The sequence below is a fragment of the Octopus sinensis genome, linkage group LG9 (assembly GCF_006345805.1).
Source record: "Octopus sinensis linkage group LG9, ASM634580v1, whole genome shotgun sequence".
Taxonomy (NCBI): domain Eukaryota; kingdom Metazoa; phylum Mollusca; class Cephalopoda; order Octopoda; family Octopodidae; genus Octopus; species Octopus sinensis.
The window spans coordinates 58,779,308-58,796,807 of NC_043005.1; the positions used below are offsets into that span (position 1 = coordinate 58,779,308).

General features: G+C 36.7%; 1 protein-coding gene across 1 annotated transcript in view; it reads left to right on the plus strand.

The window, feature by feature from the left end:
- Nucleotides 1-17,500, plus strand: part of LOC115215434 (cilia- and flagella-associated protein 65-like) — a 1,408,515-nt gene that overhangs the window by 576,104 nt on the left and 814,911 nt on the right. The window contains exon 17 of the mRNA XM_029784597.2: nt 7,009-7,063. Coding sequence (XP_029640457.2) covers nt 7,009-7,063 — 55 coding nt within the window. The remainder of the gene's footprint in view (nt 1-7,008; nt 7,064-17,500) is intronic.

Here is a 17,500-nt window from a genome sequence, read left to right on the forward strand (position 1 = left end):
ATTTGAATGGAAATTCCTATAACAATGTTATTTTCCCTTCAGCTTTTGCATTTTTTGTCTGATTTTGATGAAAACTGATGAGTGAGTGAGGCTTATGGCAGTGAGTTGATGTCAGTATATGGCATTGACAAAAAAAAGTCGATGATTGCGCCCGAGCAGTGGTTTTATAAAATCAATAGACTTTTTGCATGCAAATCCCTATAGGGATTTTATTTTCGCCTGTAACGTTTGTATTTTTTATTTGGTTTTAATGAAATTTGAGAATGAAATGTAGGTAAATTTTGTGGTAGGGAGACGGTAAAGGTATCTATTTAATTCAAAAGGGCTTGAAAAGAGCACCAATGCTAATAAGCATTTAATAAGAGACATTCTTATCGATTTTGTAGGAATTTTACTCATGATTACAGTTCATGTCCATTAGTTGATGCTAGTATTAAGAGGTGACAAAAAATTGATAATTGCGCATGAGCGGGGGGATTTTAAGAAATCAATAGGCTTTTTGTATGCAATTACCCATAGGATTAATATTTTATGCTGTAACTTTTACAGAATTCATCCGCTTTCAATGAAATTTGACATTTAGGTAACGTTTATGGCTGGAGTCACGTAGTAGAATTAAAATTAAACTAGTGAAAGGCAGAAATCGTCAAAATTCACTCACAATAAAATAATGAACTGATTTTGAAGAAAATTGACCCATGAGTAAAATTAAGCACTACGACATATGAAACATCGATTATTCATATAATGTACTGGGATTTAAAAGTCAATGGGATATGTTCATATAAATGGTCACATGGATTCTATTTTATGACAACCTTAACACTTTTCTTCGGATTTTGCTGAGATTGGACTCACTGATCAATTTTGTACAGAGGGTGACATTAAGGGAAGAGAAATAAACAAATATCACTCTCAATGGGTCAAGGTACACCGAAAAGTTTGACTGTAATTTCAGACAGTCCAGTATGTAGGAGTATGTCGAGAGTGTTAACTGGGTAACATCCCTGCTGAACCAGATATAACATCTTAAAGGGTAATAATTGGTTTGGGGAACGTAGAAGATTTCAATACAAGGTCAGATTTCAATAACTCCATTTCTACCTCTTCTTTTTTATGATCATATTCTTATGGTCATTACCCAAGTTACATGACCATAGGTAAGGGCAGGCATTAATGCTGAAATCAAGATGGTGAGTTAGGTTTTTACATCCATCTCTCTTCTTTCGATGACAGGATGCTGAAAATAACACATTTTTGTACCATCTCCTATCTGTAAAGTATATGACAGTCTCTATCCAATTCTGTGAGAAATGGCGATGAGCCTGTGACCTATCCCGAGATGTCTACACAAAATTTGTGTGCCTTGAGGTCCCCCAAAAAGGTACAGGAGGGGATAAATGCTTATACTGGACTTTTACAACAAAATTATACCGAAACTTAGTACATCAGGTCATGTTTCTGACCACTGATAACACACCAAGCTCTTATTCTGATCCTGATAATTATTTCTTTAAAAAGTGCTGTACTTGATATAAATATTCTATTTCTATGAAAACTCGTGACGCCCACTGCATTCTTAACATCCAGCACTATCCATAGCACCTCCTTCACATTTTTTACTCCTTTGTCAGTTTGCAGTTACACTTCAAGGGGCTACTACTACCTAAGTTTCAAAGCCACTGGTTTAGATGAATGATATATTCAATGATGTGTGCTTGTGTTTCTTTCTTCTGATTATTTAATGTACTTTTAATGCATCAGATGCAGCAGGGGCTGTCTTTATACACATGCCTTACATGCATTATATATTGGTTGCTACTTATGGCATGAGACCAGCAATCTTACATTGAACCCTATGTTCTACTGGTTCCTATTTTATCGACCCCCAAGAGAATGAAAGGCAAAGCCAACCTCATTGACATTTGATCTCAGAATGTAAGGACAGATGAAATGCTGCTAAGCATTTTGTCCGGCATATGAACAATTCTTCCAGCTTGCCACTTATGCACATACTGTATATTAATATCTGTAGCTTCATCTATATCCTTTTATTGCAGAAATTGTTTCTCTGAATACTTTCTGGCTAGTTTTTTTGGCTGAGAGAGCAAATTTTTTCCTAACTCAATCTTTAATAGTATTGTCTGGAAAAGTTTGCATTTAATTTTTGTTATCAGATTTACACAGGAAACAAAAGGAAGTCTATGGACAGTGGGGGGAAAATGAAGGAGACAGAAGAGGAGGACAAAAGAGTAAGAAGGTGAAGATGATGATGAAAAAGATTAAGAAAATGAAGTTGAAATGAAGTGTGAGAAAATGAGGATGATCATGATGCAAAACCATAATAAGAAGAGGAGGAAGAAGAAAAAGAAGGAGGAGGGAGAGGAGGAGGAGAAACAAGAGGAGGACAAGGAGGGGGTGATAATAACGATGTTGCCTACACTGCTGTTGATGATGGCAACACTGCTGCCACCGCTGACTACACCACCACCACTACCACCACCAACTATGCCACCACTGCCAATGATGATGTTGCTACCAAAGCTGAGGCTGAAGTAGAAGAACAAGAAAAAGATTTAGAACATGGAAGTTGAAAAAGGTAAGAAAGGGATGAAGGAACAGAAGGATATTAAGAGAAAGCAGGATCAGACCCTTCCCTCTCTATGCATAGCTCTAAATTTCTGTCAATTGAAGTTTGAGAGTGAGTTCTCTTTCTTGCCTCTTATGAGAATAATTTTCATTAGCGCTCTGACATTTCTTCGCACCCACACATTATTTTCAGTGAATTAAAATTTATCTTAGAGTTTAGGATTTCAAGTGTGGGAGTCTGCACTTAGCTACATTTTCTACATGTAGAAGGCAACCCTAGAGGAATGCTGCAAAGTTGAGGCAGAATGAGTGTAAGAAGGGTAGGAGAGGAAGGAGCAAGAAGGAAAAGAAGATGAAAGTTAAAAATGAAAAATGTGGTTAATGATAGAGAAACAACCGTAGAAGCGACAGCAGCTGCAAAACAACAATATCAGTGTAGCAGAAGCAACAAAAGGAAAAAAAAAAAAAAAGGAAAAAAAAAGAAAAAAAAAAAGATTCAAAGATCAAAAGCCACAAACATTATTATTATAGATTTGAAATGTTCCACAAAGGAAGAAAAACGAACAAACAAACAAGGAAACGAAATAAACGAATAAACAAATAGTGAATTGACATTTCTGAAATGTCACTGGAAATAGAGAAAGCAATTAAGGTGGTAAGTTTAATTAAACAAGAGGTTTATAGTTAATGAATGAATAACAAGGACAAAACGAAACGATAAAAACATGGAAAAAAAAAAGAAAAGAAAAGGAAAGGAAAGAGAAACCCAACAACAGAAACAAGACGATAAAGCCACACATTTCAAATTAAAGGAAGACAGAATGAAAGAAACTAAGGCAGTAAGTCAGGAAATAAGAAATGGTGTTGGTGGTGGTGGTGGTGGTGGTTGTGGTGGTGGTAGCGGTGGGTGCAGGAATGGTACGGAAGGATACAAGGGAGGTAAATCACTTGCAATCTAGAAAGACGACGAAACAAAAGGAAACAAAAAACATCTCGCATTGGTAACAAAGCAGGGAAGTTTTAAGTGCCGTTTCTGTGTTGGTTTTGTTTTTTGTTTTTTGTTTTTTAATAAATTTCCACTATATTTAATTGTTTGTGTGATGAATTAAGTGTAAAGTTTCTAACAGACACTTCTGAACTGCTGTTCTTTGGTTGTTGTTATTGTTTCTTCTTCTTCTTCTTCTTCTTCTTCTTCTTCTATCTTCTTCTTCTTCTTCGTCTATCTTCTTCTTATTCATCTTCTTCTCCTTCATCTCCCCCTCCTCTTCGTCTATCTTCTTATTCCCTCCTCCTCTTCTTCTTCTTCTTTTTCTTCTTTTTCTTCTTTTTCTTCTCCTTCTTCTTCTTCGTCTTCTTCTCCTCCCCTCCTCCTCTTCGTTTATCTTCTTCTTCATCTTCTTCTTCGTCTTCTTCTCCTCCCCTCCTCCTCCTCCTCTTCTTCTTCTTCTTCTTTTCTTCTTCTTCTTCGTCTTCTTCTCCTCCCCTCCTCCTCTTCGTTTATCTTCTTCTTCATATCTTCCTCTTCCTCCACCTCCTTCTCCCCTCCTCCTCCTCCTCTTCTTCTTCTTCTTCTCCTCCTCCTCCTGTGCTTGTGATTCTTACATGTTTTCTTTTCCCTCATCCTTGTTTATTCTCTTGTTTTTTTCTTTTCTTTTTCTCTTACCTCCAGAGGTTGATGAAATCTTCATTGCCACTAATATGTCACATGTATGCATGTGTGTATGTATGCTGTTGTATTATGTGCATATATGTGTGTGTGTGCATACATGTGTGTGTATTTGTATGTGTATGTGTGTGTGTGTGTGTGTGTGTGTGGATAGTTTTATCCTCCTTCTCCTCATCATACACATCTTTGTCATTGCTACCATTAATCCACTTCATCACTATTATTGGCATCATTAAGGTGGTAAGATCACAGAATCACTGTCATCTTACCACAGGCGGTGAGCTGGCAGAAACGTTATCACGCCGGGCGAAATGCTTAGCGGTATTTCGTCTGCTGTTACATTCTGAGTTCAAATTCTGCCGAGATCAACTTTGCCTTTCATCCTTTCGGGGTTGATTAAATAAGTACCAGTTATGCACTGGAGTCGATATAATTGATTTCATCCATTTGTCTATCTGTGATTGTCCCCTCTGTGTGTAGCCCCTTGTGGGCAGTAAAGAAATAAGAAACATCAGCATGCTTAGCAGCATTTTGTCTGCTGTTACGTTCTGAGTTGAAATTCCGCTGAGGTCGACTTTGCCTTTCATCCTTTCGGGGTCGATAAATTAAGTACCAGTTATGCACTGGGGTCGATGTAATCGACTTAATCCATTTGTCTGTCCTTGTTTGTCCCTTCTGTGTTTAGTCCCCATGTGGGCAGTAAAGAAATAAGATGACAGAATCACTAGCATGCCGGGTGAAATGCTTTGCAGTACTTCATCCATCTTCAGTTTCTGAGTTCAAATTCTGCTGAGGTCAACTTTGCCTTTCATCCTTTTGGGGTCGACAAAGTAAGTACCAGTTGAATACTGGGGTCGATGTAACTGATTATTTCCCTTCTCCAAATTTCAGGCCTTGTGTCTATAGTAGAAGGCCTGAAATTTTGGTGGAGGGGTTTAGTAGATTAGATTGACTCCAGTATGCAACTGATACTTAATTTATTGACCCCTAAAGTACGAAAGGCAAAGTCAACCTCGGAGGAATTTGAACTCAGAACGTAAAGACAGATAGATGAAATACTGTTAAGCATTTCGCCCGGCATGCTAACGTTTCTGCCAGCTTGCCACCTTACATAGCAGAAAGGATTATTATCAGAATCATTGTCATTGTTGTCATCACAATCATCATCATCATCATCATCATCATCATCATCATCATCATCATGTTCATCACTGTCATGATAATCATCATGATCATCATTAAATCATTGCCACTATCATCATCATCATTATCATCATCACCACCACCATATACTCAGAAGAGCAAACAAAACTTGCAACGTTTAGACATTATTCTACCCTAAAACACACTGCTGATTATTTTTGCTATTTAACCCCTTGTCAATTCCATTTAAGCAGTTCTATGATTGAAGGTTTTCCAGCCAAGACTAGGATTCGATTCCCTATAGCAGTTTCTTGGCCACATTTTTCCGTCTTCTATGGGTATTTTACCTGATCTTTTAAGCTGTCTTCACAGATATACTATGCTTGAGATTTACTTCATTATCTGTAAAATACCATCTCACTCAGCTCTTCTAAGTTTGTTTATAGAAAATGTTCTATATATATATATATATATATATATATATATATATATGTGTGTGTGCGTGTGTGTGTGTGTGTGTGTATGTATGTATGTATCAATCAAAACCGTTTGATTCAAATTCAAAATGGTTGATTACTAGTATTGTGCTTGAAACTCATGAGTACCAATGAATTTGAATTAAACAGTTTTGATCCATGCATAAATTGGCTGAGTGCCTGTCTTTCATTTGTCCACTCGTTTATATATATATATATATGTACTTTTGGCATTGTGTATCTAGGATATATTACCTTCTTTCTAAATATGGTAGTATATGATTTGAAGTCAATTCAGCTGCTGTTTCTGTCATGTCAAATAACCTCTTAGAAGCAACTGCATTGATTCATAGACACACTATTTATTGCTTAGCCCAAAGTTAGTCATCATGAAAGACACTTATGATGGAAAACATTTTATTCATGACTGCCTCATAGCCTTAGGACAATCAAAACCTTGTGAATGAATTTCATGTCACATATGTGTGTGTGTGTGTGTGTGTACATGCCCATCTATCTTTGTCCCTTTTGCTGGTTTGTTTATGTCTTTGTAACCCAGTAGCTTGGCATAAGCGACCCTCAAAATAAGTACTGGTGTTGATTTGTATTACTCAAATTCTTTAAGGTGGGGTTCCCACATGACCATAGAAACTACTATATTATAAGGCCACGCGTATTTATCAGGCCTATAATGCTGCTAAGATTGCTCTGGTCCTTGAGCACATCTGATGGTGACATGTCTGCTGCAGGGATTCTGATTTGGTCTCTTGTTTGTGAGTAACATTTTCCCCCCTCTCTTCCAAATTTCCAAATGCTCTGAAAAATAATTTGAAAAGCATGGGAACTGCTTTTCCTTCTCTACCTAAGCCACAAAAAAGAACTCAATAAATTCAAGGAGATTTTTGTTAGTCTTTAGTCGTAAAATTCTGTTCAGCAAAACTTCAGGAAAGCTGGATAATGTTGGTGTCCAGGGCCGACCAACTGCTAAATATAACAATGACAACAACAAAAATCACAAAAACTCAATAAAAACAAGTGAATGAAAAACAAGTCTTTTTTTTTTCAATGAATTCCTCTTGCAAAGATTCCATTATCTGTCCATCTCATAATCTCTTGTTTTAATTTATGTTTCAGGAAATAGCAATAACGAATCATAGCCTTGGAAAAGTTGTTACACAATGGACAAACGGTAAGAAAAAATTGTGTTGATATATCTCTATTTTATGTCATAATGTTTTTGTATGATGGATTTTGATTACAAGTATATAATAGGCAAATTGGTAGTAGTAAGAATGACCAAGAGTTATCCGAGCAATTTGGGTGAAACAAATATCACATGGGAGTTTGTTTGAAAGTACTGGTTCATTAATTCATATCACTGATATTTATTTCTTTTGTTAAACTTTTGTAGATGTACAGTGCTAGGAAATCCTACACATATGTGCATGCATCCCCCCCCACACACATTTCAATTAAATGATGATGCTGATATATATATATGTGCATGCTTGTGTGTGCTTATGTGTGTGTGATGATGACGGGATGATGATACTGACAATGACAACAATGGTGACAATGGTTTAATGCCGATGATGATGATGATGATGATGACAATGATTCTGTTAATAATGACAAAACATACCGCTTCCCAAGTTCTTAGTTTTGGGGAAGTCCCTAAAGACATCATCATCATCGTTTAACGTCTGCTTTCCATGCTAGCATGGGTTAGACGATTTGACTGAGTTCTGGCAAACCAGATGGCTGCACCAGGTTCCAATCTGATCTGGCAGAGTTTCTACAGCTGGGTGCCTTTCCTAACGCCAACCACTCCGAGAGTTTCGTGGGTGCTTTTATGTACCACCAGCACAAGGGCTAGTCAGGTGGTACAGGCAATGGCCATGCTCAAATGGTGCTTTTTATGAGCCACCTGCACAGGAGCCAGTCCAGCAGCACTGGCAACGACCTCGCTCGAATGTTTTTTTTTACGTGCCACCAGCACAAGTGTCAGTAAGGCGATGCAGGTAACAATCACACTCGAATGGTGCTTTTTATGTGCCACCGGCACAGAAGCCAGATTGTTGCTCTGGCAATGATCATGTTTGGATGGTGCTCTTAGCGCTTATTGAATTTGATTTCGATTTCACTTGCCTCAACAGGTCTTAGCAAGTAGAGTTTAGTGTCCAATGAAGGAAAGGTACGCATAAGGAGGCTGGTTTCACCCCTGGCATAGGCCACAAGGTTATGGTCTCACTTGGCTTGCAGAAATATAAAAGTATCTTCTACTGAAACATTAAAAAAAAACATTGTACAAACAAACTACTAAGGACGCGATGATACTAAACCAGCCAGCCATGCCAGGATACACTCAGCAAAGCTCATCTGATGCAAACTCAATCATGGACCAACTTCCAACAATAAAGTGATAAACAACCTGAAAGAAAATAAATGCAAAAAAAAAAAAAAATCTAAATAGTGAATTGAAAGTTTGGTAATTGCATTTATTTCCAACATGTGACACTTATGAGATCAACATGTTATCTATAGAAAGAGTGCTCTTTAATACAAGTAAATGCCAATGAAATCATTTCAAACCTTTCCAATTTCCCTTATCAAAACAAGTAGAACTTGTGCAACAATCTGACGTACAAGTCAGATGCCAGGGGGAGAAACCAGAAGTAGTTGATAGTTTCTGCTACCTAGACGATCAAGTCTGTAGTGGGGGTAGCTGCTCTGAGAGTGTAGTGACTAGAGTAAGAATAGCTTGAGCCAAGTTCAAGGAACTCCTACCTCTGCTGGCAACTAAGGGCCTCTCACTCAGGGTGAAAGACTGTATGGTGCATGTGTGTGAACTGCCATGCTACATGGCAGTGAAACATGGGCCATGAATGCTGAGGACATGTATAAGCTTGAAAAAAATGAAGCTAGTATGCTTCACTGGATGTGTAATGTCAGTGTGCATACATGACAGAGTGTAAGTGTCTTGAGAGAAAAGTTGGGCATAAGAGGCATCAAATGTGGTGTGCAAGAGAGGCATCTGCGCTGGTACAGTCATGTGTTATGTATGAATGAAGACAGCAGTGTGAGGAAGTACCACTCCCTAACTGTAGAAGGAACCTGTGGAAGAGGTAGACTCAGGAAGACATGGGATGAGGTGGTGAAGCATGACCTTCAAATGTTGGGCCTCACAGAGGCAATGACGGGAGACCGGGATTTTTAGAGATATGCTGTCATTGAGAAGACCTGGCAACTAAAGTCAGATTGTAGCCACACGTCCAGTCCTGTTAAGAATACTCCTGATGTATTGGGCGATGTGATATGCTTGAGAAGACCTATTGAGTGAAATAAAACCAATATCATAGCTGTGGCCAGTGCCCCCTGACTTGCTCCCATGCTGGTGGCATGTAAAATGCACTATCTGAACGTGGTTGATGTCAGGCCTGCCTGACTGGCTCCTGTGCTGGTGGCACATAAAAAGCATCCACTACACTCTTGGAGTGTTTGGCGTTAAGAGGGGCATCCAACTGTAGAAACATTGCCAGCATGGAAAACAGATGTTAAACGATGATGATGATTATATATATATATATATATATATATATATATATATATATATATATGAGAAGAAAATGGATATAATAACATTGGGAAGCTCGTGGCTTTTGCCGGTATGTCTTTACTTAATTAGATAACAAAGAAGGAAGAAGCAGAGATGAAGGTAATAACCAGGAGCGACTCTGGAGTTAATTATTCCTTAGAGGTATTAAACCCTCTAACTGATACCTACACTTGAAATCGGCTTTTACATTCCGAAATCTACTTGGTGTAATTGATAATTATTCCAAATTAATTAATTTCACCCTTTATTGTTACTGATAACCATATATATATTTATATATATATATATATATATATATAATATATATATTATATATATATTATATATATATACATATATATAGGGAGAAAGAAAGAAATAGAGACAGACAGAGACAGAGCAAGATCTTACAAAGATGAATGGAAAGCATTACAGACGCAGGTGTATACAGTCATTAATTGGAACTACCGAAAGAATGCAGCAAACTTTACTTAACATTTCAGTGAAACACTTTTCATGAAGAAATAAGAGAAATCTGAATGCCTCATGCTGGTTGGGGGTCATTTCCTCCTTGGTGAAAAGCACAGAACTAAAGCATAGCTGTTATGCAATAGCTAACTAAAAGAATAATTAATGATGTTTCCCAGTGGAAAAGATTTTCTAGGCAAGTGGGATAGTGGGCAGAAGAATAACCTATGTGTGCATTTTGCTTGTGTTTATATCTCTGTCTCTGTAGGTGTTTTCTGAAGAATTTAACAAGCGTAAGCATGACTCTGTGCAGACGAGAAGTTTGTTTCACAACCAGGCTGCTTCACAGCAAATGCCGTGTGAGGAAATTTGGTAGACAGAAAATGTAGAAGACTCATTGTTCATGTCGATCTATCTGTCTATGTATGCATGTATGTCATTATTCAGTTTATTTCAAGATTTCTTGCCAATAGAAAAAGCATCAAGGCTCCTTCATTGGAATTTCAACATCAACAACAGCGTATTTTCGTATGTATATATGTATGCATGAATGCATGCATGTATGTATGTATGTATGTATGTATGTATGTATGTATGTATGTATGTATGTGTTTGTGTGTGTGTATGTATGTATGTATATGTATGTGTGTGTATATGTATGTATATATCTATGTATGTATGTATGTATGTATGTATGTGTTTGTATGTGTGTATGTATGTATGTATGTATGCATGTATGCATGTGTATGTGTGTGTATAAGTATGTATGTATCTATGTATGTATGTGTGTGTATGTATGTATGTATGTATGTATATGTATGTGTGTGTATATGTATGTATGTATATGTATGTATGTATGTATGTATGATGTATGTATGTATGTATGTATGTATGTATGTATGTATGTATGTATGTTTGTGTGTGTATATGTATGTATGTATCTATGTATGTGTGTGTATGTATGTATGTATGATGTATGTATGTATGTATGTATGTATGTATGTATGTATGTGTTTGTGTGTGTGTATGTATGTATGTATATGTATGTGTGTGTATATGTATGTATATATCTATGTATGTATGTATGTATGTATGTATGTGTTTGTATGTGTGTATGTATGTATGTATGTATGCATGTATGCATGTGTATGTGTGTGTATAAGTATGTATGTATCTATGTATGTATGTGTGTGTATGTATGTATGTATGTATGTATGTATGTGTGTGTATATGTATGTATGTATCTATGTATGTGTGTGTGTATGTATGTATGTATGTATGTATGTATGTATGTATGTATGTATGTATGTATGTTTGTGTGTGTATATGTATGTATGTATCTATGTATGTGTGTGTATGTATGTATGTATGTATGTATGTATGTATATGAGGGAGTGCTGAAAAGTTCCTGGCTTTGAGTAAAAGGTAATGCAGGAGGATCAGTAAATTATCCACATATTTCCCCCTCCCCAGATTCACACACTTATTGCAGTGGTCCTTCAGTTTTTCTAAGCTCTGTAGAAGAACTCGGATGATTGTACATCTGTATATATTATTGACCACACATACTGAACCCACATGTGCCTAGTGTCTGCCAGTAGGCTGTGACCTGGCACAGTGGAGATTACTCCCTTAAAGTGGTGAGTGTTAAAATACCTGAAAGTCATGGAGAGGCAAAACAACTTACCCCAGCTTCCACCCAGGAGTGATGGACATCAACATTTCACCATTTTAATGGCTCATCAACATCATGTACCCAAACTGAATTGGAGGTGAATCATACTGCCAGTCCATGACTTACAAACATATAGTGTAAAAACTATGTACTGGTATGCCAGGACAATGCTTATGTATGCATTGTTATACATATACATGTGTGTGTGTGTGTGTGTGTGTATGTGTGTATGTATATTTATATGTATATATATATATATATATATATATATATATAATATATATATATATATATATATGTATGTGTGCATGTCTTTGTGTTTGTTTCCATGCCCACCACCACCACCATCACCACCAGCACTTGACAACTGTGTTGGTTTGTTCATGTCTTTCTAACTTAGAGGTTCAGCAAAAAGAAACCTATAAAATAAATATCAGGCTTAAAAATAAAGGATTGGGCTTCTTAATTTGTTTGACTAAACCTATCAAGGCAGTGCTCCAGAAAGGCCACCGCAGTATAATAATGACTGATACAAGTGAAAGAATAAAAGAATATATGGTAGAATTAATCTTGGAATAGAACAAGTGAAAGAATTTACTGTCATTTTAGATAAATATATTCTTGAGATAGTAAATATTCCATGTGGCTGCCATTATTGCAGAATCAAACAATGATGCAATTCTGAAGATTTAACAACACATTTTTGCAGATGGTTTTCATCTGAATTTAAATTAATTATCCTAACCTGTAATTCATCAATAGAATAAAGTTTTATTAAATAAACAATAGTTTAACGAGTCTCCATAAAATAAATCTGAAGTAATTATTAATTGAATTAGTTTTCAATATTAAATGATTAATAAAAAGAAATATTAATAATTGTCAAGTATTGCTGTCGGGTTAAGAGGTTTACTTATGGTTTTAGGTTCAGTGCTACTGTTTGGCATCTTGGACAAGTGTCTTCTGTAGTCACAAGTTGACAAGCTGACCAATGCCTTCTGAGTTCATTTGGTAGACAGAAACTGTTCAAAGGCGGCGAGCTGGCAGAAATGTTAGCACACCGGGCGAAATGCTTAGCGGTATTTCGTCTGCTGTTATGTTCTGAGTTCAAATTCCACCGAAGTCGACTTTGCCTGTCATCCTTTCGGGGGCGATAAATTAAGTACCAGTTACGCACTGGGGTCGATGTAATCGACTTAATCCGTTTGTCTGTCCTTGTTTGTTCTCTCTGTGTTTAGCCCCTTGTGGGCAGTAAAGAAATAGGTATTTCATCTGCCATTATGTTCTGAGTTCCAATTCTGCTGAGGTCAACTGTGCCGTTCATCCTTTTGGGGTCGATAAATTAAGTACCAGTTACACACTGGGGTCGATGCAATCGACTTACTCCCTTTGTCTGTCCTTGTTTGTCCCCTCTATGTTTAGCTCCTTGTGGACAATAAAGAAATAAGAAACTGTTCAAAGCTTGCTTTGTGCACATTTGTGTGTGTGTGTGTGTGTATATATATATGTGTGCATGTGTGTAAGGGTGGTGAGCTGGCAGAATCATTAGCATGCTGGGCACCAACAATGTGGTGCTTATGTTCAATTTTCTAACTGGACTAGGAATTAAGGATTAAGATCCTTCTTGAGTCATATAAACTCATAGGGCTGGTTTCCACGGTGTATATGTCCCCCACCTGGATGGCACGCTAGTCCATAAAAGGATTACTTTTCTTGCCAGCAGAGTGGACTGGGGCAATGTGAAATGAAGTATTTTGCTCAAGAACACAACATGTCAACTGGTCCAGGAATAGAAACCACAATCTTACAACCATGATTCCAAGCCATTATTGAAATCCTACATAACTCTGGTGAGGTCCACATTGGAGCATAGCTCTCACAACTAGGATGGTGCTACTATTGCATTCAGGTGTCTTAGATTGATCTAACTAACTGGAACTCCATTGGTTATGACAATGAGTGTTCCAGTTGATCTGATCAATGGAACAGCCTGCTCATGAAATTAACGTGCAAGTGGCTGAGCACTCCACAGACATGTGCTCCCTTAATGTAGTTCTCAGGTAGATACAGTGTTACACAAAATGTGACAAGGCTGGCCCTTTGAATTACTGATACAGCTCCTCTTAGCCAGCTGAGTGAACTGAAGGAATGTGAAATAAAGTGTTTTACTCTAAGACACAATGCTCTGTCAGGAATTGAACTCATTAACTTACAATCATGAGCCAAATACCTTAATTACTAATAACTATTGATTGACTGGCTTAAAGTTACTTACAGACATGCTCCAGTCTTTGACCTGTTGAGATACTCTGTTCTTCTTTACCTTTGCTATCTCTATTAGAATGGTTTTTATTCCTTGAACCTGGCAAGGCTTGTGCCACTTTGACTCTGGTTCTTTTGTCCCATGCTTCTCTCCTCCATGTATGACCCTTGTTGTATCTAACCCTCTGGTCCCACACTAATCCTTATCGCCAGTTCTTCTGTCAAAGAATTTCAGACCTCTAGGATTACCGTCCAGTTCATATCCTGCAGATGCTTTCTTACAATGGTTTGCAATGTCTTCAATCTCACTGGTCTAAGAGAATTTGCAAACATAATAAGTACTGCTCCTTCCTCCAGATCTAACAAGTAAAAGACAAAACCAAAAGAAGAAAAAAACAGAAACTGCAAAGAAGATAAAACAACAAAAAAGACAGTCCAGTTCTGAGTTAAGGGCATTTAACATAGACACAGCACAGTTACCTGTGGACAGGATTAAAACAAAATTGAACCATGAACCTCTCATTTGCTTGACTGTTAGCATACCTGTTTTTGTTTTAGAAGTTATTCAGTTAACGAATGGTGTTTGTGTTGTTTAAAGTTGTTTAAAAAAGAAATCATAATTACTTTTCACAGAACGAATCAAAAATGTGGGTAACAGCATTTTTGTGAAAAAGAAAATTAATTTTTCACACTGGAGACTTTCATTCAATTCAGATGAATAACCTTTCTATTGGCGTAAAAAAAATACTGTGATGGTGAAACTGCATCATGCTTGAGTATCACAATAATGATGATGATGATGATGATGATTATGATGATGATGATGGTGATGGTGGTGGTGGTGGTGGTGAAACTGCATCATGCTTGAATATATCACAATAATGATAATAATAATAATAATGATAATGATAATGATAATAATAATAATAATAATAATAATAATATAATAATAATAATAATAATAATAATACAATGCAAGCACATTATTTATATATATGTGTATGTACAGGCATGTGCACATGTATATGCAAATAAAGAGAGAAAGCGAGAGATGGGAGCTCAATAACGACTCTCGTGGGGAAAAAACTGGAAAAATGGGAAAAAGACCAGCCAAGAAAAATTAGAGAAGAAATATAAAACACTGAAGAACGAGTTTGATACAGTAATAGAACAGTTAAAACAAAGGATCATGGCAAAAAGCAAGAAGATCTGAAGATTTGTGAACAGAAATAAGCAGTTCGAGGAGAACAGATTGTTCCAAAATAACCCAAAGCAATTTTTCCGAACGTTAGGAGACAATTGGGAAAAATGTTGCTCCTGATGCAAATCAAGCCAAAGAATTCTGTAGCGGATTATGTGGAAACAATGTGGTGCATGAAAGGGATACAATATGGATAGGAACTATCAAGACAGAATTACAACGAGGAAAGAAACAAAGGGATATTGTCATAAGCACAGGTAAAGCAAACATAAGCAGACTGTATATGAAAAGAAAGAATGGTGGCAGAAGACTAAATAGTTATAGAATATTGTATAAGGAGTGGAAGGAAGACACTTGCCGAGTATTTGATGAATAGTGATGAAGACGTGCTGCAATATGCTGTGAAAGATATGGGTGTAAATCCAGATGAAATGATGAGCAAGGAAGAGTTTAACCAAAGAGCTGAGAAGAGAAAAGAAAACCTTGAAATGGGGATGCATGGGCAGTTTGAAAGGAATACACAAGACATTAAGGATAATACAGCATCGTGGGCATGGCTTGAGTGAGGTGATTTGAAGCATACCACCGAAAGCCTGATCATTGCTGCACAATACCAGGCTCTTGCTACCAATTCAGTGAAGTATAACAGCTATAAAACTTCTGACACCTAGAAATGCAGACCCTGTGGAAAAAGTGTGGAAAATGTGCCCCACTTGGTAAGTAGATGTGAGAGCCTTACACAAAAGGAATACAAGCGCTGCTACAATAAAGTTTGTATGTATTTTCATTTGCTTTTATGCCATAAATACCAATATGAAGTAACAGAGAACTGGTATGAGCATGTACCAAGTAAAGTTATGCAGGAGGATAAGAAAGTACTGATACTCTGGGACTATTATTTCCAGACAGATTGTCTAATCGAAAACCATGGGCCTGATATTGTCATACTGAATAAGAGATGCAAATACTGTCAGATCATTGATGTAGCCATACTAAATGACATGAATGTTGTAAAGTGGTTGAAAAAAATCACCAAGTACTCTGAACTGAAAGTGGAAATGGTGAGACTGTATGGAATGCGAGAGGGGAATGTAAAAGTGATACCAGTGGTGATCGGAGTGCTGGGTTCAATCCCATTGAAACTTCAAAACTTCTTAAGGCAACTGGAAATCCCATGCAAGATTGATGTCTCTGCAAAAAGCAGCCTCATTGGCTACAACGCACATCTTAAAGAAAATATTATCTGTTTGAGGTCTTTGTTGTGACTTGACAGATGACTAAAGACTCCGGTGCATTTTTACCTACATTGTGTTATGAAGGAATAATAGTGATAATAATAATAATACTAATAATAACAAGCACTCAGAGAACGTAAACTTCTGCCAAGGCAACATCAATGTTCTCTCAATGATTATCTGGAGATTATTTTTAAAATGAGAATATCTAAAATAAACTCGATTGCTTTCATGAATGAGAATACTAAAAATGAACCCAACTGCTCTCAAAAATTAAGTAAAAGTTAAAAAACAGGAAAAATAATCCAGAATCTTTGTCCGGTACCAGATTGATCCCAAAAATCTAATCGGTTCATGCCAGTCATGAGGCCAAACATCCTTGAAAGTTTCATCTGAATCCATCCAGTGGTTCTTGAGACATCTTGTCCACAGACAAACAAACATGTCTGAAAACAACACCTCCGCCTTCGCTAAAGCAGAGGTGAAAATAACACTAACAATGACAATAATAATAGTAATGATAATAAGAGTAGTAGTAGTGTAGTAGTAGTAGTAGTAGTACTACTACTACTACTACTACTACTACTACTACTACTTAATGATAATAATAAAAATAATTGATACAGCTATGATAACAATCTCTATTAAAAATTTTGTTGTATTTACCCACCCACCCCCTCAACTGTTCCATTATTTACAGATGATGTAATCATATTTACATTTATGCTTGAAATGATTCAACTTGCAGTAACAATAAATAAAAAGTATGTAAACAAATTAGAAATAAATACGAAATAAAAATAGAAATGAAATTTATTTTTAAATGTAAGAAATAATGTATGGTGTAAAATTGTCTTTGTTATTATTATCATTATTATTATTATTATTATTATTATTAGGTTTTGGGTTGGCAGAATCATTACCATGCCGGGCAAAATGCTTAGCAGCATTTCGTCTGTCTTTATGTTCTGAGATCAAATTCCACTGAGGTTGACTTCACCTTTCATCTTTTAGGGGTTGATAACTTATGTACCAGTTGAGTACTGGGTCAATGTAATTCCTTCCCACCAAATTTATAGTCCCCTTCTACCAAATTTCAGACCTTGTGCCTTTAGTAGAAAGGATAATCATCATCACCAACATCATTATTGTTGTTGTTGCTCTCTTTACTCTTTTACTCTTTTACTTGT